This window comes from Oncorhynchus masou, chromosome 23, assembly GCF_036934945.1.
Source record: "Oncorhynchus masou masou isolate Uvic2021 chromosome 23, UVic_Omas_1.1, whole genome shotgun sequence".
Classification (NCBI taxonomy): Eukaryota; Metazoa; Chordata; class Actinopteri; order Salmoniformes; family Salmonidae; genus Oncorhynchus; species Oncorhynchus masou.
Window position 1 is genome coordinate 43037681 of NC_088234.1, and position 24918 is coordinate 43062598.

General features: G+C 43.0%; 1 protein-coding gene across 1 annotated transcript in view; it reads right to left on the minus strand.

Moving 5' to 3' along the window:
- Positions 1-2524: 2524 nt before the first annotated feature.
- LOC135510872 (gamma-aminobutyric acid receptor subunit pi-like) overlaps positions 2525-24918 on the minus strand; it is a 52692-nt gene continuing 30298 nt past the window's right edge. The window contains exons 3-10 of the mRNA XM_064932170.1: positions 17079-17191; positions 15629-15696; positions 15246-15463; positions 12622-12704; positions 8434-8571; positions 7936-8088; positions 6060-6250; positions 2525-5738 (exon numbers count right to left, since the gene is read on the minus strand). Of these exons, the coding sequence (XP_064788242.1) occupies positions 5370-5738; positions 6060-6250; positions 7936-8088; positions 8434-8571; positions 12622-12704; positions 15246-15463; positions 15629-15696; positions 17079-17191 (1333 nt within the window). The 3' untranslated portion in view covers positions 2525-5369. The remainder of the gene's footprint in view (positions 5739-6059; positions 6251-7935; positions 8089-8433; positions 8572-12621; positions 12705-15245; positions 15464-15628; positions 15697-17078; positions 17192-24918) is intronic.

Here is a 24918-nt window from a genome sequence, read left to right on the forward strand (position 1 = left end):
TGATTTGGGAAGAGTTGGACCACAGAGTGAAAGAAAAGCAGCCAACAAGTGCTCAGCATATGTGGGAACAATTTCAAAGCTGGAAAGGCATTCCTCATGAAACTGGTTGCCAAGAGTGCGAAAAGCTGTCATGAAGGCAAAGGTTGGCTACCTTGAAGAATCTAAACTATAAAATATATTTGGATTTGTTTAAGACTTCTTTGGTTACTACATGATTCCATATATGTTATTTCATAGTTTTGATGTCTTCACTATTATTTTACAGTGTAAAACATGTAAAAATAAAGAAAAACCCTTGAATGAGTACTGTACATACAGTAACTGCCTCAATTACCTCGTACCCCTGCATTTCCACTTGGAACTGGTACTCCCTGTCAATAGCTGTAAGGGATTTCTTCCATTGACGGAGAGGCAGACCAAAGCGCAGCGTGGTTATTTTGATTCATGTTTTAATAAATCACTTCACATGAACAAACTTACAAAAACAAGAAATGTGAAAACCCCAAACAGTCCTATCTGGTGCAGACACAGAGACAGAATCACCCACCAACCAAGGACCAAGCGGCGTGGTAAAAGACGGCGACGACAGCAGCAGCAGCAGCAACAACAGCGGCCAGCATCACAGGACTCCTGGACATGGGAGGAGATACTGAACGAAGAGGGACCCTGGGCACAGGCTGGGGAATATCGCCGCCCCAAAGCAGAGCTGGAGGCAGCGAAAGCTGAGCGGTGACGATATGAGGAGGCAGCACGGCAGTGCGACAGGTACGAGAGGCAGCCCCCTAAATGTTTGTGTGGTACTAAGCCAGGTAGCAGACCTGAGCTCACTCCTCGTGCTTATTATAAGCAGCGCATTACTGGTCAGGCACCGTGTTATGCGATTAAGCGCACGGTGTCGCCAGTACGTGCCCATAGCCCGGTGCGCTATAGGGCAGCCCCCCGAAAGTGCCATGCGAGTGTGGGCATCGAGCCAGGGCGTATGGTGCCTGCTCAGCGTGTCTGGTCGCCGGTGCGCAGTTTTGGTCAAGGGTATCCTGCGCCGGCTCTGCGTACTGTGTCTCCGGGGCGCTGGGAGGGTGCAGTGCATCCTCTGCCTGCGCTCCGCTCGTGCCGGGCAAATGTGGGAGTGGAGCCTAAGGGAGAGGTGCGTGTAGTAAGCACTAGATCTCCCGTGCTTACCCACAGCCCGGTTCAACCTGTGCCTGCACTCTGGAGGGTCCGGGCTAGAGTAGTTGTCCAGCCTGGGGAAGTGGTGCCAAGGTTGCGCAACAGAGCTCCAGTGCTCCCCCACAGCCCGGTACTTCAGGTGCCTCCTCCTAATACCAAGCCTCCTGAAGGTCTCCCCAGCCTGATGGTTCCTGTGGCAGCCCCACGCACCAGGCTGTCTCTCTGTCTTCTCCCTGCAGGTGGTCCTGTCTGTCCGGCGCTGCTGCCGCAGTCTCCAGCCTGTCCGGCGCTGCTGCCGGAGTCTCTCGCCTTTCCGGCGCTGCTGCCGGAGTCTCCCGCCTGTCCGGCGCTGCTGCTGGAGCCCCCCGCCTGTCCGGCGCTGCTGCCGGAGCCCCTCAGCCCAGAGGCGCCAGAGCCCCTGCCCCTCTTTTCCGAGCCCCTGCCCCTCTGTCCCGAGCCTCCGCCCCTCTGTCCCGAGCTTCCGCCCCTCTGTCCCGAGCTTCTGCCCCGAGCTGCCCCTCTGTCCATTTAGAAGAGTTGCCATGGTTAGGAAGCCACGGAGGCGGACAATGAGGCGGACTAAGACAATGGTGAAGTGGGGTCCGCGTCCCGCGCCAGAGCCGCCACCGCGGACAGACACCCACCCAGACCCTCCCCTATAGGTTAAGGTTTTGCAGCCGGAGTCCGCACCTTTGGGGGAGGGTACTGTCACGTTCTGACCTTTATTTCCTTTGTTTTGTATTTATTCAGTATGGTCAGGGCGTGAGTTGGGTGGGCAGTCTATGTTTGATTTTCTATGATTTGGGATTTCTATGATTCGGCCTAGTATGGTTCTCAATCAGAGGCAGGTGTCATTAGTTGTCTCTGATTGAGAATCATACTTAGGTAGCCTGGGTTGCACTGTTTGTTTGTGGGTGATTGTCTATGTTGATGGCTTGTTTCAGCGCAACTCGCATTAGCTTCACGGTTGTTATTTTGTGTACTGTTTTTGTATAGTGTTTCTGTGTTCAGTTCTTTCTTTTATTAAACATTCAACATGAACACATATCACACCGCATTTTGGTCCTCCGATCCTTCTCGCCTCTCCTCTTCAGATGAAGAAGAGGACGACCGTGACAATAGCCAATTTATTTTTTACTCGTTATTGTGATTCCACCCTAATCCTAATTCTATCGTTATTCACTTTGTATTTATTCCCCATGTCAGTCTGCCCAAACAGCTTTGACTTCTAAACACTGAGAGGAAAATCCTCCAGTGCTCTTAAAAATTTACTTTCTGGAGAAAACTCATTAACATGCTAACTAGAGCTATATGCTCCCAATACAGTACTTCCCGGAAATATTTTGATTAAACACTCTTGCACAATTTTAGGCAGTTTATTTTATTACATTAGTCAATATTGAAACATCAAATAAACATGCAAAGTATAACTATCTATTTACAACAATTTCAGCAAACAAAACGTCTACATTCAAATGTTACAGTATGAACACATTTTACAGGAAGATGTCCCTAGAACGTTGATGTCAATAACACAACATCACCTTGAAAATTTTAGGAAAATAGGCTTCTCCAACGTTGGCCAATCAGTCTGTCAGAGGCAAGTGGGTAGGGGAGGGAATGTCGTATAGTACACTCTCATTGGTCAGGTTGGTTGCTTGGCCTTGAAGTACCTGGACTTGTGTCCTGTGTATCATGTGTCCTGCCATTGTGGATATTCCAATACTGTGTCCATTCACTGACGAAAAACAGATCACTAATTATGCAGTCACGTCTTGGGAGAGGAGAGATTGAGTCTGGAGTCTAAAAAGAGGGGCTCACCTGACAACATTATTAAATAGCAAACACATTTGTTGCGAATCCACAGTAAAGGGAAATTGGAAATGGGGATTTGTGGGATTCTTGTGAAACAAAGGGAATATTTCCTTAGTGGTTTGATTTAGTGGATTATTTTTGCTCCGTTTTGGCACAGGCTACAGTAGCGTAAGAGAATTCAGGTGACCCAAGACAATGACCATGTTACATATACTGTATGATTTAGCACTGATCTACATATATATATTAGTTCAGTGCACATTTTTCTTCTTTACCATAGACCAGATTCTAAGAGAAGATCAAACTGTTCTTATAAAGTTGCTCTAGCAACATAGGGAAGCATTTTGTATCAAAACTGTAGTAAGTTCAATATAAGTGTACATTCAATGTAAGTAACATCTAAGTTTGGTCCCCATTGATAGTATAATTGAGGGCAGTTCTCTATAATATTAGATTTTTAGATAGCCTCCATTTGTATCGCATTACAATCAATACTTATCTTCCCCAAAGAAACAGAAAGCAAAATAAAGTCATCATTGGTAACCGTGCAAAACAAAACCATTTTTTTTCTTTCTATTTTTCTATTTTCATCAGTAGTTTCGTTAGCTCATTATCAAAGATACTGTATTTGATATTTAATTCTATTGCACTGAACAAGACCATGCTTGGCAGAGCAAATTCATTGGATTGCATTTTAGAAAAGGATAAGGCTAGAAGAAAACCCTTATGTCAAAATTGAGATTAACACAAATGTTAATGTTGCATTATGGTGAATTATTTCAAATATAAACTTCCATTGTGCACATTAATTACGAGAATGCATTACTATGATCGATATCATAATCATGAAACAAATCATTATGTTGTTATTCTATGCTCTGGACAACCTGCTTGTCAATGGCTTTACGGAAATGGGTGAAAGCATTGTAACAGAAAAATGCACTTAATATTTAGGATATAAACAAACATGCATAGATTGTGAGACTGTGTCTGTCTGCACAGGACTATGGAATGTTGCTGTGTTCCTTTTGCATGCTGATATAGCATGCTATTACCTTCGATGGAGGATTTTCCACGCAGCAATGGGAACTAAGGATGTACGCAACAAAGTCTAAAGGGAACCATGAAGGATTACAAATCAAATTGAATTCTTTGGTCCTTTGGTTATTACTTATATGTGAAAACATTATATATGACAATATATATGACATTCATCATCACTCACAATACACAACAGGTCATTGACAAAAGATTGAGGGAGGAAGCTTTCCATGTTAGTTCAACATGCAAAGCCCCCTGGATGATGAACCGATGATTGATGATGACTTCCTGTTAAAATACAGTAGTGGTTTCACCTCTATTTAAAATGTCCTAAAACATCTAATACAAGGTGCTAGCGTTACGATTAAGACGGCATGTATCACAAAGCACAGCGGAAAATATTATCTACCAGCTCCAATGAAACAATACTGCATATATCACTGTTACTCGTGCGTCCACTAGGTGCTGTATATCCACACCATTCTATTGCATTATTCCCACATAATTCCTGCATTATTCCAGTTAAGGTGCTGGCAGTTGTGTCCCTTGTAAAACATACTGGAAACAGAATAGTATGATGACAAATTAAATAACATGGTTTATATGTGCCTTTGAGAGTCAATTTCCATAATGTGGTGGAAAGAGCCAATGCTACTGGATATATAATGGTAATAAAGTGAGAGAGTAAATGGTAGCGGGGAGGATGAGAGAGAGAGAAAAAGAGAGAGTGAAATGTCTCTATTCTTTTGGAACTTTTGTGAGTGTAATGTTTACTGGTCATTTTTTTATGTTTATTTCACTTTTGTTTATTATCCATTTGACTTTCTTTGGCAATGTAAACATAATGTTTCTCATGCCAGTAAAGCAACTTAAATTGAAATTGTTTTGAGAGACAAAGAGAGAGAGAGAGTATTCAAGGTTTAAAAAGGCTTCTAAAGTTTGACATTTGTACTTTAAAATTTCACACTTGATTTGCCGCAATGAAAAATGTATCAACCCCGACAAGAAAACTCATTAATTATAGTCCATATAATAATTCACATTTCATGTTGCTGCAGGATCATTTTCCTGCTGTAGAAAACTGGCTCATATTAAGATCCTCGTCTATGACCAACAACAGGCGAGAATAAAATAACAACATGGAAATCAATCAATTATGAAAGCAGCAATGAGCTAAATAAGGTATAATAAATGTGGCACGGACATTTTATTCTCCTAAGGATGTTGACTGTACACTATGCCTCACTCATGACATGAATGTAAAAATGTGCATTGTTTGAGAAAAAAAAACACATGAATGAATCACAGACAGAAACATACCCAAACACACTCCCACACCCCTGTGATTACAAGTACAGGTAGTATGTCCAATAGAGGAGGTTGACGAATACAAAGGACAGGGGGAAGGTCATCCTGGAGTAATTGTCTATTAAGTGGGGATTCTCCACATGGCAACAGTTTGCGGATCTGCGCAGGACCTTGCGGAGGAGGACCAGGACAATGAGGCAGCGGTTGGGGGGCTCCTCAGGGGCCTCAGGCTTGGGCTCACTGCCAGTGGGGCTGGAGGGGTAAAGTTCCAGCTCAGCTGTGTGCGCTAAGGCCGCCTCATCTGCAGCAGCTTTCTCCTTACGCCTCTTGGCCCTGTTGTTTTCAGCGGCGATGGTGGTGACCATGCCGTTCATCTCCTCGTCAAAGCCTCCCATCTGGTGACCGTACTGGAGGAGGGGAGGGAGAGAGAGCGAGAGTGACAGTGAGAAGAGGATTGTAGAGTCACCCCAATCAACTGATGCTCTCATCTGAAATAAACCCCCAAAACGGCGGGGATTCTTACATCCATACAGTACGAGCAGACGAAACATGGCAAAGGTGATGAAGATGATGACTCTGATAATGATGAGGATGACAACAACGATGACCACAGTAATAACGCTGATGATGACAATGATCAAGGTCATGTAAATTATGGCAATGCTTAATGATGATGAAAACGACAACAATAACCGCACGACTGACGTTAACAACGCTGAAGGCCTCACCATGACAATGTTGGCGTCGGGATGGTTAAGGGTGCAGAAGTGGGCCACGGCGTACTCGATCAGGGCTCCAAAGATGAAGCTGAAGCAGATGCCCAGGTACACGTCGATGGCTTTGATGAAACAGTTGGCGTTGGGCAGGGACGTCCTGGCACCCATCATCAACGTGGTCATGGTCAGAACCGTGGTCACTCCTGTCACAATACACAACACAATGGCTGGATGATTCATTAAATGTTTGAAATCATCAAGATGTCCAGTGTCCTGGAGTTTTCATTTCCATTCATATATAACAACACAACCCCTAGGGATGAATGATGGACTACATCTCTAGCCACTCCACACATGTAGAATTCAGCTTGAGTTGACTTACCTGACATCAATACATTGAACAAAAATATAAACGCAACATGCAGCAATTTCAAAGATTTTCCTGAATTACAGTTTGTAAGGAAAATCAGTCAATTGAAATAAATTAATTTGGCTCTAATCTATGGGTTTCACATGACTGGGAATACAGATATGCATCTGTTGGTCACAGATACGGTACCTTAAAAAGAAGTAGGGGCATGGATCAGAAAATGACTCATCATCTGGTGTGACCATAATTTTCCTCACAAATATCATTCACATTTAGTTGATTTTGCTTTTGATTGTGGACTATGGAATGCTGTCCCACTCCACTTCAATGGCTGTGCTAAGTTGCTGGATATTGGCGGGAACTGGAACGCGCTGTCGTACAAGTTGATCCAGAGCATCCCAAAAAAGCTCAATGGGGGACATGTCTGGTGAGTATGCAGGCCATGGAAGAACTGGGACATTTTCAGCTTCCAGGTATTGTGCACAGCTCCGTGCAACATGGGGCCGTTGCATTATCATGCTGTGATGGCGGTGGATGAATGGCACGACAATGGGCCTCAGGATCTCGTAACGGTATCTCTGTGCATTCAAATTTCCATCGATAAAACGCAATTGTGTTCGTTGTCCGTAGCTTATGTTTGCCCCTACTATAACCCCACTGCCACCATGGGGCACTCTGTTCACAACGTTGACATCTGCAAACCGCTCGCCCACACAATGCCGTACACGCTGTCTACCATCTGCCCGGTACATATGAAACAGATTCATCCGTGAAGAGCACACTTCTCTAGCGTGCCAGTGGGGCCATCGAAGGTGAGATTTGCTCACTGAAGCTGGTTATGATGCCGAACTGCAGTCAGGTCAAAACCCTGGTGAGGACGACGAGCGCGTAGATGAGCTTCCCTGAGATGGTTTCTAACAGTTTGTGCAGAACTTTCTCGGTTGTGCAAACCCATAGTTTCATCAGCTGTCCGGGTGGCTGTGCTCAGACGATCCTGCAGGCGAAGAAGCCAGATGTGTGGGTCCTGGGCTGGCGTGGCGGGTCCTGGGCTGGCGTGGCGGGTCCTGGGCTGCTGTGGTTACATGTGGTCTGCGGTTGTGAGGGAGGTTGGACATACTGCCAAATTCTCTAAAACAAACTTGGAGGTGGCTTATGGTAGAGAAATTAACATTCAATTATCTGGCAACAGCTATGGTGGACATTGCTGCAGTCAGCAAGCTAATTGCATGCTCCCTCAAAACATCTGTGGCGTTGGAAAAAATGCTCACTAACAGGGATGTAAACGAATTTTTTAAACTTGTAGTGTATTTTAGGTTCAAAACAACACGCTCTTACAGTCTCCCATCAGAATTAGACATTCCTCCATGTTTCTGAAATGCCAAAATTTAGAAATTGTTTCAAGTGTTTGGTTAATTCTCTGTATCGTTCCATGTTGAAGTTAAGGCATTAACTCCGAATTCTTAAGGTAAGGCGTATGCTTTGTGGGTGTGCTCCCTGGTTTGAGGGGCAGTGGTTTACCGATACAGATCCTTGCGGGGACGGAAGACTGGCTGATCCAGAAAGACACCCAGGAGAGGACCACCAGCAGGCTGGAGGGAACGTACGTCTCCAGGATGAAGTACAGGATGCTTCTCTTCAGCTCAAAGTGGAAGATCAGCTTGGGGTAGTGGCCTGTGAGAGAGATAAACAGAGCGAGATGACAGCACAGAGACATGAGAACAAGTGTGCAAGTAGAACCCAAAAGTTTCCTGAAGGTTTCAATTTAATACCAACCATCGATTTTAAAAGATGAACGTGGCTAACATTTATAGGTTGATTATAATTTATGCTGAGTTGCTTGTCATGCCCATAATTGACAAAAGCTTCATGCTGATAAATATAATTTTAGGTACCCCTAAGTAAATGTGTCACGCACGCTAATGTTTCATCTGTCACAAAAGACTAAAACTAAACAGTAGCCAAACGGTAGTATATGTGTGAAAGGATAATGTGAAAGGTTGGACGTGAAAGTTGAACCTGTTTCATAGATGGCCTCAGACGCGGATGTGTAGTGGTCCTCTACTGTGTACTGAGCCAGACGCAACGTATCCAAACCACTGACCGACTCATTCCCTCTGGTCCAGTAGAACATCACATCATTGATGTTGTAGCCCCCTGTATATAGAGAGAGGGAGAGAGAAGGAGAGAGAGAGAGCAAAGAAGAGAAGAAAGATGATGTCAGGTCAAAGATAGCAAGATAGGTAATGGGGGTCTATTGCACTAAGTGGCTATATGTTTTGAAATAGCACTTGATCACACATACCAATGTATAACTTATGCATCTAAAATACAAACTACCCTCCATAAAATAATTAATAAAGGTTAGCTGGTCACTGAGCTGTAAGTGTGCGACAGCCACAAGCAAGCTTCACAATGTTAATGTTTTATTCAAACTACTTTTTATTAAATATGCTTTATTAAATAAGTAACATAGAGCAACAGCCCTCCATTGCTCATTGTGAAGAACTGTGACAGTAAGACTGAATAGGAAATGCTAATGCAAATGCAGGGCAAAAGAAGGCCAGAAGGAAAGAGCGGCAATGAGGACATCACTGCTTTAAGTTTCCTTCCTGCCGAACACCCCAGCGGGTGATTCATACATATTTCACGTCTTATATATATCAGGACCTTACATAATTCCAGTGGTGGAAAAAGTACTCAATTGTCATACTTGAGTAAAAGTAAAGATACCTTCATAGAAAATGACTCGAGTAAAAGTTACCCAGTAAAATACTACTTGAGTAAAAGTCTAAAATGTACTTAAGTATCTGTCATGCCCTGATCTGTTTCACCTGTCTTGTCTTGTCTCCACCCCCCTCCAGGTGTCGCTTATTTCCCTAGTGTATATATCCCTGTGTTTCCTGTCTCTCTGTGCCAGTTTGTCTTGTATGCCTTTCAAGTCAACCAGTGTTTTTTCCCGTACTCCTGCTTCTATTCTCTTTTGCTAGTCCTCCCGGGTTTTTGACCCTTGCCTGTTTTCTGGACTCCGTACACGCCTGCCTGACCATTCGGCCTGCCCTGACCTCGAGGCCTGCCTTCCACTCTGTACCTCCTGGACTCTCAACTGGTTTGGACCTTTTGCCTGTCCACGACCATTCCCTTGCCTACCCCTTTTGGATTGTTTAATAAATATCAAGACTCAAACCATCTGCCCATATAGTATCAAGAGTAAAAGTCTAAACCAATTAAAATTCCTTATATTAAGCAAATCTGATTTTCTTTTTATTGATTGAAGCCAGGGGCTCACTCCAACACTCAGACATGATTTACAAACAAAGCATTTGTGTCTAGTGAGTCCGCCAGATCAGAGGCAGTAGGGAAGTTCTCTTGATAAGTGTTTTCAATTTTCCTGTCCAAATGTAATGAGTACTTTTGGGTGTCGGGGAAAATGTATGGAGTAAAAAAGACGTTATGTTCTTTAGGAATGTCATGAAGTAAAGTAAAAAGTTGTCAAAAGGACAAGTAGTAATGTACAGATACCCCCAAAAACTACTTAAGTAGTACTTTGAATTATTTTTACTTGAGTACTTTGCACCACTGCATAATCCTACAGTCCATCCTACATAGGATTTAGATAAACATTTGTTGTAAAGTGCTTACTCAATGTGTACTGAAATCTTGAAAGAAGGTTCAGGAGGGCAACTTAATTCCCTTCAATAGTATTTATTGCTGACACGTTTTAGAACAAGCTGTTTACTTTAATTGGCATACATTTATAAGGAATAAAGCCACAAGCTATTTAGGATCAACATTTCTTCCTGGCAATATGGCTACAACTCCAAAACAGAAAAGTCTCAAAAGTTCAAAGCCCAACCACCTGGCACTTCAGATGGGCTAAAGCAAACAGTTGAACCCAGGTCTGCTCCGAAATACACGTTTTCATTATGAGACGTAGTTTAGTAATTGACCTGCAGAGGGAGACGTAGAATAAGATGCCCTACGACGCGGCTGTGACTGGAGGAGAAGAAATCTCCATTAAACTGGGACACACAGAATCCCCATTTCCTGTGTGCTTCATTACATTAAACACTCATTATCTTATGGCTCTTACTCTACCCTCTCACCATCTCCCGAGAGACACAACATGTGTGAAAATCCAGGGAGTCATAAGTTATTGAGGAAAGTGTGTTTAAATGTAATGCAGAGCACCCTGACGAAAAGTAACAAGAGACATTGAAGCCGATGAGGATCTCTTGTTGTATCTTTTTGTGTTTTCTCTATAACCAACGAATTGCGGAACTCATGATATTTGTGACTGCCGGGTCAGGGCAATGTGCAAATTGGGTATGAAGCGTGTGCCGGGGGCCGTGGTCCTGTGCAATAGCGCGGGAATGGTTACATTAGGAAATTAAGGGGCTGTCTTAAGGTGCTCTGAAGCCTGAAAAGTGTACTGCACTGCAGCCTGGAGAGATGAAAGCTTTTGCCTCTTAAAATATCCTGCTCACTGAGACACTGAGATGAGTGCATCTTAAAAATGGGTGCATAGAGACTTTTAAAATCTTCAAAACCAAATCTCGCTACAGTATCCTCCACTGTGGTGAGCGTGGTCTCATCATTAAGCAACAATCAAACCTGGCTGTGAATGTCTTCCCGGACTCCAGGCCTTTTCTGCTGTCAGTAGCCACTAAAATATGTCACCGCCATATCTATCTAAACACCCGGTGCTCGTCTTCTCTTTAAACTTCCTTGTTGGAAGAAAACTGTGGGCTGGGGAGCGAGGACGAGCGGGGAGCAATGTTCAATTTTTGGCAGCACATTAAAAATAATTAAACCTCACAGTCTAGCTCTTTTCAGTGTGCTGGCGAAGCAAGGCTGTGGGAGTCTGGGATGCACAGTATACGTTTAACCTGGCAGTAATGTAAAGGGGAAAATCCTTGACTTACCTCGACATGTATTGAGTGGGATGAGTGGGACAGGAGCTCCCTCTGGTTGAGTTTGATGTTGACATGACGTTCGAAGTGTTGCTTTGGCAGCGATTTGGCTATAGCTTAGCACGACTTGCTGTCATTAAAGGTTGTGGAGGCGAGCGAGGAAGAGGGAGGGAGAGAGAGAGAGATAGAGTGGGAGAGAACGAGAAGGATGAAGAGAGAGAGAGAGAGATAGAGAGCGAGGAAGAGAGAAATGAATGGAAAAAGAGAGACTTCTGCTCTAAACCCTTTGCGTTCCTCCCTTGCTGGCTCCCTGCGGTTTTGAGCTTATGTAACACAGAGCTCCAGCTAGAGCTGAGGCTGTATCAGAGACAAGACAGGCGTGATCCCAATATGTGGATGGCTGGTGAGGGCTGGTGACTAGCGTGAAGAGGGTTTTGGGGCCAGTTAAGGATAAGAAGCTGGGCCGACGGGGGCAGACACTGTCCCAGTTTCCATGAGGGACAGGCAGCTTTGGGTAATACAATAAATGGGGAAAGGACACCTACACATGTACACACCCCTGCTCACTCTCTCTCTTTCACACACACACACACACACACACACACACACACACACACACACCCGTGAATTCATGGAAAATCAGCTTTCTTAAAACAATAAACAACAAAAAATAGGCTGGTGTATTCGAACCGAATGAAAACACACTAGCTAGCCAACTAGCTAGCTTGGTAGCATTAGTAGCATTACTAGCTCGCTAGTGTGTTTTGATTTGATTCAAATACACCAGTCTATTTGTTGTTGTTTCTACACTCTCCTCACTGGCAGTGATGATTTAATTGCTCAGGAGATTTCCTCTAAAGTCATGTCGTAAGCTGGCTTTCATCATTATCCTGAGTGTGTGGAGAGCTCAAAAACGTAATCTCGTTTTAAAAGACCAGAGAGAGTCAACAGCTACAGAGAAGTTGGAGTCAGACGGCGAGGCACCGGTGAGACACCTTGAATGGAGATGGAACTGTGTTGAGCATATACTCCCTCTGCTCAAGCCATATGGTTCCCTCTTGACTGTTGTTCCGTCTGATGGAGGCTTCAAACACTCAAAACGTTCAACTCTTGGCTGAAAATCGTAGTCCAGACCTACTCTGTCATATAGATGTTTTATTTTTTTGCTTTTTCAAGTGCTTTGAGATTCTCTCTGTAATGAAAAGCACTTTAGAAGATGAATAAATTATTATTATTATTAGACAGCCACATGTTGCTGTTTAGCTGTAGAGGTTCATCTGAAGTGAAATCTTACAGCTCTCCAGTTGCAGAGTGCAGGTCTGCTTGTCCATGGGGTACTTGGTCAGGTCCATGTTGCAGGCCACAGTGGTGGTTATCCTGGAGAGATGAGAAGCAAAACGCAGGTCAGTTGTCAACCTCAAAGGTTTCTTCCCCCCCTTTGCAGAACCACCTCAGTGTTTACCCATGTATTCCTTCTGGCCTACCTCTGAAAGTACTACTACAACTGTTTCTGTCCCTGGCCTCTCCGCAATCCTAACCTTCGTTTTTCTGATATCTCATTGAACCCTTTCCCTATAGAACCCTCTTTCACTCTCTATCACTCCTTCCTTGCTCTCCTCCTGCCCACCTTATCGCGCCATCTGTCTTCCCTGGCACTTCCACCTCTGCACACAGCTCCTCTCTGACAGACCGATGTCCCCGGGCAGTGGGCATCCATATATGGAAAATACCTTCATGATTCTACCAGGGGTAGGCAACTAGATTTTTGTTTTTTTGTCGGAGTGGGTGGTCGGGGGGGGGCTGCAAATTGACCACAACTAAGCCCAACGAGATTGTATTTAAAAATAACAATAATTTCATGCCTTGATTACATTGAGATATGATCACATACGGTGGTGTCCGAAGTGGGACACAATCATGAAGTGGAACGACATTTATTGGATATTTCAAACTTTTTTAACAAATCAAAAAATGAAAAATTGGGCGTGCAAAATGATTCAGCCCCCTTAAGTTAATACTTTGTAGCGCCACCTTTTGCTGCGATTACAGCTGTAAGTCGCTTGGGGTATGTCTCTATCAGTTTTGCACATCGAGAGACTGAAATTTTTTCCCATTCCTCCTTGCAAAACAGCTCGAGCTCAGTGAGGTTGGATGGAGAGCATTTGTGAACAGCAGTTTTCAGTTCTTTCTACAGATTCTCGATTGGATTCAGGTCTGGACTTTGACTTGGCTATTCTAACACCTGGATATGTTTATTTTTGAACCATTCCATTGTAGATTTTGCTTTATGTTTTGGATCATTGTCTTGTTGGAAGACAAATCTCCGTCCCAGTCTCAGGTCTTTTGCAGACTCCATCAGGTTTTCTTCCAGAATTGTCCTGTATTTGGCTCCATCCATCTTCCCATCAATTTTAACCATCTTCCCTGTCCCTGCTGATGAAAAGCAGGCCCAAACCATGATGCTGCCACCATCATGTTTGACAGTGGGTATGGTGTGTTCAGGGTGATGAGCTGTGTTGCTTTTACGCCAAACATAACGTTTTGCATTGTTGCCAAAAAGTTCAATTTTGGTTTCATCTGACCAGAGCACCTTCTTCCACATGTTTGGTGTGTCTCCCAGGTGGCTTGTGGCAAACTTTAAACGACACTTTTTATGGATATCTTTAAGAAATGGCTTTCTTCTTGCCACTCTTCCATAAAGGCCAGATTTGTGCAATATACGACTGATTGTTGTCCTATGGACAGAGTCTCCCACCTCAGCTGTAGATCTCTGCAGATCTCTGCAGTTCATCCAGAGTGATCATGGGCCTCTTGGCTGCATCTCTGATCAGTCTTCTCCTTATATGAGCTGAAAGTTTAGAGGGAATGGCCAGGTCTTGGTAGATTTGCAGTGGTCTGATACCCCTTCCATTTCAATATTATCGCTTGCACAGTGGGATGTTTAAAGCTTGGGAAATCTTTTTTGTATCCAAATCCAGCTTTAAACTTCTTCACAACAGTATCTCGGACCTGCCTGATGTGTTCCTTGTTCTTCATGATGCTCTCTGCGCTTTTAACGGACCTCTGAGACTATCACAGTGCAGGTGCATTTATACGGAGACTTGATTACACACAGGTGGATTGTATTTATCATCATTAGTCATTTAGGTCAACATTGGATCATTCAGAGATCCTCACTGAACTTCTGGAGAGAGTTTGCTGCACTGAAAGTAAAGGGGCTGAATAATTTTGCACGCCCAATGTTTCAGTTTTTGATTTGTTAAAAAAGTATGAAATATCCAATAAATGTCGTTCCACTTCATGATTGTGTCCCACTTGTCGTTGATTCTTCACAAAAAAATACAGTTTTATATCTTTATGTTTGAAGCCTGAAATGTGGCAAAAGGTCGCAAAGTTCAAGGGGGCCGAATACTTTCGCAAGGCACTGTACATTTGCTCCTGCTTGGTTGGTACGGTGAGGTGTGGCCTGATCAATATGGGTTTGACCATCTGAAATAACAAAACTGCTGAATGTATCTGCCATCTGGGCCACCATAATCACACCGTTTTTCAACTGATTGTTCAGTACAGTGCCGTTTCCATTGAATTCAACGTTGTATACCGCTCTGTCGTACTGAACGTAACCCAGTGTAAACAAATCATTGTTCTTAATTGACCTGCCTGGTAAAAAAAAATAGAATAATGAAAAAGGGACTTATCTAATTCCAATAGTTCAAGGATTTGCCTCGTTGGATCCATCTGTGTGTGTGTGTGTGTGTGTGTGTGTGTGTGTGTGTGTGTGTGTGTGTGTGTGTGTGTGTGTGTGTGTGTGTGTGTGTGTGTGTGTGTGTGTGTGTGTGTGTGTGTGTGTGTGTGCATCCTGTGCGCACACTTGCATGCATACGTGCGTGCATGTGTGTGCATGTGTGTTTCTCCCACCTCAGGGCGTAGAGCACCGTTCCATTGGGGAAGATCCTGATCAGCCTGTTCTCCACAGTGATGTCATGGAGGAAGGACTTTTTGGAATCTACGATGAAGGTGTCTGGTACCCAGAGCAGCTCCACCAGCCTGCCGTCCAGACTCAGGCTCTTGTTACCCTCAAACACCAGGCGCTCGTCTGTCCAGCGCTGACGCAGGAAGATAGTGGCCGTGTAGTCCTAAAGTTCAATTTCCAAAGGTCACCATATTGCAGTTGTACTGCAATAACATTACAACTTCAAGTCTAAACACGGATTATGTAACATAATAAACATACTGGAATGTAATATGTATTTTATTATCACAATGTCCAATGTGTCATATGACACAGGAAGTTGTCTCACCATGTTGATCTCTGATATGGTGTCAATGCTGGCAATGTCCAAACTCATGCCCACAGTCACTGGCCCATCTACAGAGATGAGAGATAGAGGAGAATAACAGATAGAGAGAGATGTCCTTGCTTTACTTTCCGTGTCAATAGTGTTGTACTCAACACAGAGAGGGAGGGGCAGAAAGAGAGAGAGAAAGAACAAGGGAAACTGAAGGAGACATGAAAGAGAAAGAGTGGATTCAGAACACCGTGAGGAATCATAAAAGTAAAACGAAAGTAGTGTTATTCAAAATGCCTCAAGACAAAAAAAAAAGAAGCACATTTAAGAAACGTATTGCTGAATACTTCACATCAGTGGCAACAGCAAGTGTCGCATGCAGCCCCACACATATAAGAATGCTCCTCTTTTCCCCCTCTCTCGTTCCCTCCCTTTCTTTCACTTAACCACTCTCATTCTTGTACTGTATAACACTGTAGTATTTCTGCTTTTGCTTGCCAAAAAACACGGTCGCCTAACTTTTGTGCATGTGTAACCCTGTATGTATGTATGTATGTATGCACGCATGGGGGTAAGTCTGGACCACAGGAAGAGAAGTGGGTGTGATTGTAACAGCTAATTGGAATCCAAATAAATAAATACTTGCGTGCATACCAAGCTCACCTACACTGAGGACTCTGTAGAGAGAGAGAGAGAGAGAGAGAGAGAGAGAATGTGTACGTGTGTTTGTATTTATGTGTGTGCATTTCCATCCTTTCCAGGAAGCTGACCTCTTGTGTGGGGTTCATGGCAATCAGGAGTGCACTCATCTCTGCTAATTACATTTGCTCTGATTCGGTTCAGTCTCAGCGATCACGAATCAAACGTTAGGCACATTTAGAGGGATTCTCTGAAGCAGCAACAATGACACTTGCAAGGGATTTGCGAGAACTACAACACTGTGAGGAGGATCAAAGGTCACAATACCTTTATGTCACTGTCTCGGGGTTACACTGTATGTACGGATTCCATATTAGGTAGACTCACTGAGTACGCATGGGAATTGTGTCTGCTCAGACAAATAACATACTTTGTCAGGTGCTTACTCTTGATATTAATAGCCTAGCCCCATGAATCAAATCACCATCTGTGTTAATGTGTTTTGTATCATGTATTTATTAGTATTTAGTCAAAGCGAATGTTCGTCATTCACATACTGGGCTATTCATTGGGAATGAGATCGCTTCCATCTGCTAGGTAAAAGCTCGGGGAGATTTGTGCTTAGCCAAAATATGGTAATATTGAAATGAATATGGGAATATGGTAAGCCACACAATCACACAGACAACAAAAAAAAACACGTGCACAAATGCACACTGATGCACACAAGCAGACACACACACACACACACACACACACATACACACAAACAGCTCCTTTGAGCCTCATCTCATTTTCCAGGGATGTGTGCAATTTCCCTTACTGTCAAAAAAAGGCCTGAGGTACTTGTTGTATCCTTTCATCAGCTTCTGAATAGTGGGAGGCAGAATCTCTCCCTCTTTCACTTCAGCGCTGAGCAGCGAGTTCTCTAACATCCTGAGGAGAAGAAAAGAACGGCAAAAGAACATATTCAATAATTTAGTGTCCTTCCCCTCAGTGCATTTATCCTCAGTGGATATCAAATGGTTCCTGCTATTCAGCCTGACTATCCTATCTCTGTGCTTAGCCCGTTGAGCTCAACGGTACTTTCTGAATAACATAAGCTGTGGCAAGAGAAGCACCAGATTAATAGGCCTGCAAACAATTTGGAATGAAAAGGGAGAAAAGAACAAAACTCATTTTTCATAATTGGTTTACTTCGATCGCAACTGGGTCAGAAAACTTGAAACATTCCATCATCAGCAATCTTCCCCATCTTCCTCTACACGCTTGACTCTGCTCATCTCCTGAGCTCATCTGAGCTCAGATCAGCTTCCATATGCACTTCCAATGATTGTTCTCCATAAAGGCATGTAGTGTTCTAGGGAGATGATTATTTCACCAGGGATTGAGGGGAGAAGAACACTGTAGAATACATTCAAGCACCTTCCCCCCGTGGTTGTGCTGTCCGTTTGTGCAAAACAATCTGGAATCTAAATATGCTCGCAAATTGATGAAGTCCTGGAGCTTAGTTAGCAATGTAATGACCATTGAAGGAAAGCAGATTAGGCCAGATACAGTACATTCATCTCCATACGCTAGCAGGGATGTATGTGCCCTAATTGTGCTCACAGTCAACAGCAACTCATTTTCAGTCACTAGAGTTAATTATCTGTTCAAGCAAGGTTGAAGTCCAAAGAGCATTTGTTGCTGTGTTGAATTTAAAGTCCATTTGTAGACTTTTCAACACTGCCACAGTTTCAGAGGTTCACAAAAAAACTTGATGAATGCATACAGAAAGACAGTGACTTGTAATGGCAGTAGCGTTTGACACTATCTGAGAAGACTGGACTGTTTGTAAGTTAAAAGGGATTTTAACTAGCTTCAAAAGACTCTAGTAAGCGACTTTTTTAAAGTGTGCTTTAGCTTGTCGTAATCAAATTCCCTACACAACTCTCAGACTGACGTATTCTAACAACAAGTCATATTCTAACAATGCAGAGACACGTCATGAATCTAGATGAACTCAAATGCATTCAGGACAGTCTTTAAATAAGAATGACTTTAAGAGTGACTTTAAAAAAAAAATCGGCAAGGCAGGAGGAGCACATAATTCACATTCACTCATAACACCCGAGACTTGTTCTACCTGACCATGTCAAAAATCGTTTACAGGATTCCGTGAGCAAAGTATTGATGATTATTGATAAGTATTGATTCCTTCCAGGAATGTGTATAACAGCCAGGCTTCACTCCAGCCCTGGAAAGGAAAAGCCATGTTTGTGACAGGGCCCTTCATTATGAAACTGGGCCACCTCGAATGACCCATACCTACACACACACATGCACACACTCTCTCTAATGCGCACACACACACCCACAGTCACACACTCTCTCTAATGCACACACACACACACTCTCTCTAATGCACACACACACACACACACACACACACCCCAGTGTGGGTGAGCTTGGCATCTATAGGAGCTCACATCAGGGGTGAGTCCATTGAGGAAGCAGCAGCATATACACTGAGTGTACAAAACATGACATAGACTGACCAGGTGAATCAATGGTGAAAGCTATGATTCCTTATTGATGTCACTTGTTAAATCCACTTCAGTCAGTGGAAATGAAGGGGAGGAGACAGGTTAAAGAAGGACTTTTAGGCCTTGAGACAATTGAGACATGGATTGTGTATGTGTGCTATTCAGGGCAAGACACAATATTTACAGTAAGGGCCTTTGAACAGGGTATGGCAGTAGGTGCCAGGCTCACCAGTTTGTGTCAAGAACTGCAACGCTGCTGGGTTTTTCCACGCTCAAGTTTCCCGTGTGTTTCAAGAATGGTCCACCATCCAAAGTACATCCAGCCAACATGACTCAACCGTCACACCCTGATCTGTTTCACCTATCTTGTGCTTGTCTCCACTCCCTCCAGGTGTTGGCCGTTATCCCCTGTGCATTTATACTGTGTTTTCTGTTTGTCCGTTGCCAGTTCTTCTTGTCTTGTCAAGCCTACCAGCATTTTTCCTGTACTCCTGTTTTCGTGTCTAGTCCCTGTCTTCTAGTTTTTCCAGTTTTGACCATTCTGCCTGCCGTTCTGTACCTTTCGGACTCTGCTCTGGACTACTCTGCATGCCCCCTGTTTTTGTAATCAACGTTTGTTTCTTCGAACTGTCTGCATCTGGGTCTTATCCTGAGGCCTGATATCAACTGTGGGAAGCATTGGAGTGAACATGGGCCAGCATCCCTGTGGAATGAATGCGTTCGACAACATGTAGAGTCCATGTCCCAATGAATTGAGGCTTTTCTGAGGGCAAAACGGCTGGAGGTACAACTCAACGGACGGATGCCCACCCAGACCCTCTCCGATAGGTTCAGGTTTTGCGGCCAGAGTCCGCACCTTGGGGGGGGGGGGGGGTATGTTTGTATTTTTTGGTTGGTCAGGGTGTGATCTGAGTGGGCATTCTATGTTGGATGTCCTGATATGGTTCTCAATCAGAGGCAGGTGTTAGTCATTGTCTCTGATTGGGAACCATATTTAGGTAGCCTGGGTTTCACTGTGTGTTTGTGGGTGATTGTTCCTGTCTCTGTGTTTTGCACCAGATAGGGCTGTTTTCGGTTTTCGCACGTTTGTTATTTTGTTAGTTTAATCGTGTATAGTTCTTTATTAAAATAAAATGAATAACAACCACACTGCATTTTGGTCTGCTCCTCCTTCTCACAACGAAAGCCGTGACACTAGCATTAAACTTATCTTATAAAAAACAATCAATCATAATCACTAGTTAACTAAACATGGTTGATGATATTACTAGATATTATCTAGCGTTGCATATAATCTGACTGAGCATACAAGTATCTGACTGAACGGTGGTAGGCAGAAGCAGGCTCGTAAACATTCATTCAAACAGCACTTTCGTGCATTTTGCCAGCAGCTCTTCATTGTGTGTCAAGCATTGCCCTGTTTATGACTTCAAGCCTATCAACTCCCGAGATGAGACTGGTGTAACCAAAGTGAAATGGCTAGCTAGTTAGTGCACGCTAATAGCGTTTCAAATGTCACTCGCTCTGAGCCTTCTAGTAGTTGTTCTCCTTGCTCTGCATGGGTAACACTGCTTCGATGGTGGCTGTTGTGTTTGTGTGGCTGGTTCGAGCCCAGGGAGGAGCGAGGAGAGGGACGGAAGCTATACTGTTATACTGGCAATACTAAAGTGCCTATAAGAACATCCAATAGTCAAAGGTTAATGAAATACAAATGGTATAGAGGGAAATAGTCCTATAATCCCTATAATAACTACAACCTAAAACTTCTTACCTGGGAATATTGAAGACTCATGTTAAAAGGAACCACCAGCGTTCATATGTTCTCATGTTCTGAGCAAGGAACTGAAACGTTAGCTTTCTTACATAGCACATATTGCAGTTTTACTTTCTTCTCCAACACTTTGTTTTTGCATTATTTAAACCAAATTGAACATGTTTCATTATTTACTTGAGGCTAAATTGATTTTATTGATGTATTATATTAAGTTAAAATAAGTGTTCATTCAGTATTGTTGTAATTGTCATTATTACAAATACGTTTTTTTTTAATGGGCCGATTAATCGGTATCGGCTTTTCTGGTCCTCCAATAATCGGTATCGGCGTTAAAAAAAAATCATAATCGGTCGACCTCTCGTCCAAATGTCTACACTTTAAAAACACTGGAGGAAGCATTCTCTCTCCTACCTGCCAAACAGTCTTTGGCTTCATCCTGTGAGCTCTGACATTGCATACAGAGAAGTGGACCTTTGAAGGCCCCCAAGGGATAGTCTGGAGAATCAAAGGTTAATACTCCAAAAGGATTCTTCGGCTGTCCATATACGATAACCCTTTTTGGTTCCACGTAGAACCCTTTTTGGTTCCAAGTAGGGCTCTACCTGGAACCAAAAATAGTTATTCAAAGGGTTCTCCTATGGAGAAAGCTGAAGACCCCTTTTTAGGTTCTAGAAACAACGTTTTTTTCTGACTGTATACCAACACAGAACCGCATCATACAATGGTACTAGTGGGCATTTTATCTACTCAATCATCCGCTATATTGTTTGGGAAAAAGGTAAATAAAAATACAATTTTAAAATACACCAGTCCAGCTCTTTTCCCTAGATGAAAGCCTTGCTCTGTGTAGTGAGAAATCTCAGCATGCATTCTGACAGACCTGGCACACCTGCCTGCCTACTGCTTCATCACCTGACACAGTAAGACAACAGTCCTGCTGAATTCATAACCAAGTGGCAGGTGTGAATTTCCCAGTTGTGAAGTCATAAATACCAGTTGGATACATTCATGGGCTTTGAACTCATTGAGAAATGCATATTGGTTAATGGCCAACAAGCTGCGTCAACCATATTCTAAAAGTACAGCTTTCATGCTTGTAAACAATTAATAGAGTTCAAAAACCAGATTATAGATTCTATATATTATATTATAATTTATAAATAATATTTTGTTGTTACATTTAAAGGACAATTTTGTCACTTTTCAAACTCTTATTCATTATCTCCAGCATCATACCAGTGTGCATATACAGTGGTTCCTCAATTAAAAGTTACGAGCTTATGCTTTGACTGTTTGTGGTAGATGGTGGCATTCTGTCATTGCACCACACTATCACAAGGGGGAGGTAGAACGCTGATCTATCAGTAGTCTAAACTGTGGCAATTAATGGAGGTGTTTTCGGTCTGAGTATCTCCTCTGGCACTAGAGTTCTGCATCAGGCAACGGCCGGGCAGAAAAAACAGGGAGAGAAAACAAGAGTAGCAGGCTGGGAATTCTGCAAACAACATTTCTAGGATGGGCTACCAGCAGGACAATAGATTTTTTTCCTTTTATTCAGATTACAACCTCTCACTTTCGGGTTATTTGAAAACCAAATCATCTCCAAAATATCGTTATTTTTAAACAAGGACTTGAAAATGAGATTGAAAACTCTGCAAAAAACGTTTCCAGTCCGAGAATGAGAATGGTAAATGACTGTAATTAATACATTTGTTTAATACATTGGAATACAAAATAAGCTGTCCATCCACCCATTATGGGCTATTAGCAGGACAATAGACTCTTGCCAAGAAGGAGGGTAGGGGGAGAATTGTATCATTAAGGATGAATGTTTTCAGTTGATGTCAAAAAAGTTTGATTGGGTTTAAATCAGGAGACCTACATGTAGAGATGAAAAAAAACATTTGTTTAGATATACTGTAGGTGTTGTAGGTCTTTAATTTATTGATATTTTTATTTTGGTGCTACCCGTTCCAGGGTTGGGACTGTAACCACCAGAATCCTTGAAAATGAGTCGGAGCTGAGAGGATCACCAAAACTAAAAGGTATTTTGGTATTAGTACATTTTCTTTAAAAAAATGTATATAGCCTATCAATGTGTATGCATGCTGTGTAATAAAATTGATGATTGTGTACTAAAAATGTGAATATGTTTTTGCAGAGCACACAACTATGCCGACAAACATCCGTGGAGATCAGTGGACGAATGGCTGGACAACAGGCCGCACCGAAAAAAGGCATGGTTCCACAGAAAACCAACTGGGATGGATCTCGAGGCAAATGTGGTTTCTTCATCAACATCTTTATGCTTTCGTTAATAAAATAATTGTAAAAATACTCTCGCCAGCTTTGATCCATGCCTGGGCCTGCATGACGCAAATTTCTTTGTTTGTCTGACAAATCATTGGGTAGAAACTACAGAACAGTACAAACAAGAGGACACACATGGTTAATGTTCTGGAAAAAGTATATATATATATATATATATATATTGGTCATGGCTCCCAAGTGGTGCAGCAGACTAATGCACTGCATCTCAATGCAAGAGGCATCACTACAGTCCCTAGGCTGTATCACATCTTTCTGTGATTGGGAGTCCCATAGGGTGGAGCACAATTGGTCCAGCGTCATCTGGGTTTTGCCGGGGTAGGCCGTCATTGTAAATAAGATTTTTTCTTAACTGACTTGCCTGGTGTTTTGTTTGGTAAAATGTTTTGTAAATATGAATTCACATTTGTAGTGCCACTAAAAAGCTCAAAGCACACACAGCAACGTGTGTTAATGAGTTCCGAGAGCCGGCTACTGTTTGAAAATCCACCCCAACAAGCAATAGCCTACTCTCGTGTGACTCGCGTGTGGTCAACTATTTCAGCATTGTTTCGTGCTGCTCTGAGACAAGCAAGACTACTTAATAAACATACACATTTTTAAAAATTGTATAAAAGCCCCTTAGATATTAATTTAGAACCCTCTAAATGTAATTATACCTACTACTGTACAAGGCAATTTTATGGATCTGCCAGTATTTTCATTTAGAGATTCCGGTAAAGAAATGTGTATGCAGAGGGGTAACATTCTTCACCAGTTCTCTTAGCATTTTGCACAATTGTGTGATAAGCCTACCAGTTGGTGTAACTGTAATGTTAATTCTCTTGAGAGGAATTTTGCTCTTCACTATCACAATATTAAAAACGTTCAAATGCATTCATGAATTAAATCGCTTTAGCCGACATGTCGCAGATCATCTGATGAAGGATTGACTCGATCTATAAGCTCAGGACAATAGTAAAATGGGCAATAAGATACACCGCAAGAAAGGGAACACATATATAACCGTAGAGAATGGTTGCAGATCGGAGGGCCATCTAACATGTGCAGATCGAAGGGTCATCAAGCGAAACAGACCAATAAAACACGGGTAAACAGCGGGAGTATCTATGACTCTCTGAGGACTAGGTAGGGTAGGGGGCCCACGCCCTCCACTTCTCCCTTCCCTCGGCGCGGCGTTCTGGGCCGGGAGGGTGGCTTCGGCTCTCGCTCAAGCTTGGATCCCCGCATCGCCATGTCGCCTGGGTTGCGCCCAACCGGCTCCATCCCCCCTTTCCCCATTAGGCACGGCCGCATGGCGCACCCCCTTTCCCCATTAGGCACGGCCGCATGGCGCACCCCCTTTCCCTGTTAGGCACGGCCGCATGGCGCACCCCCTTTCCCCGTTAGGCACGGCCGCATGGCGCACCCCCAATATCAAGGTGCACATGGGCCTATTTAAATAATGAATATGAATTCAGAGGGCAGAAATTATAACATTTTAAAGCATTACAGTTTTAAGAATTATGTGTGTTCAATTATTTGTGACATTGTGGCATTTAAAGCATATAGAAGTTAGAAGCAATAGGATTTGAAGCAATAGCCTACTGGCGTGTGGTCAGCACCGTTTCGCTCTACTCTGAGACAAGCAAGGGGACTGTTCTTGATAAATCAATTTTATTTTTATTTTCACTGAATCTTTGTTTCGGCATTGGTTAGACTACAATTAGGGTGTGGAAATGCTAACATTATTTTGCTTTTAGTACTGTAGCCTAATCCCAACCGGTCACGTTGTACAGCGCCAACCCTGGTTATGTTTTATTTTTCATGGAATAGAAACAACATAATATTAATTAAGCTAAATCTCTGAAAATGAATCCCATATACTCTGTTCTTACAAAAAAAGGTTTTAAATTCTCTAGTACAGCCAATATTAAAGACTCTCAAAGATGCCCTCTGGTGGTCAAACTAGCAATAACTAGCATTAATGGCAACAACGGCTGACAATTTGATTTTAATAACGTGCCATAGAATTCTGAGGCAGCCCGCAAGGT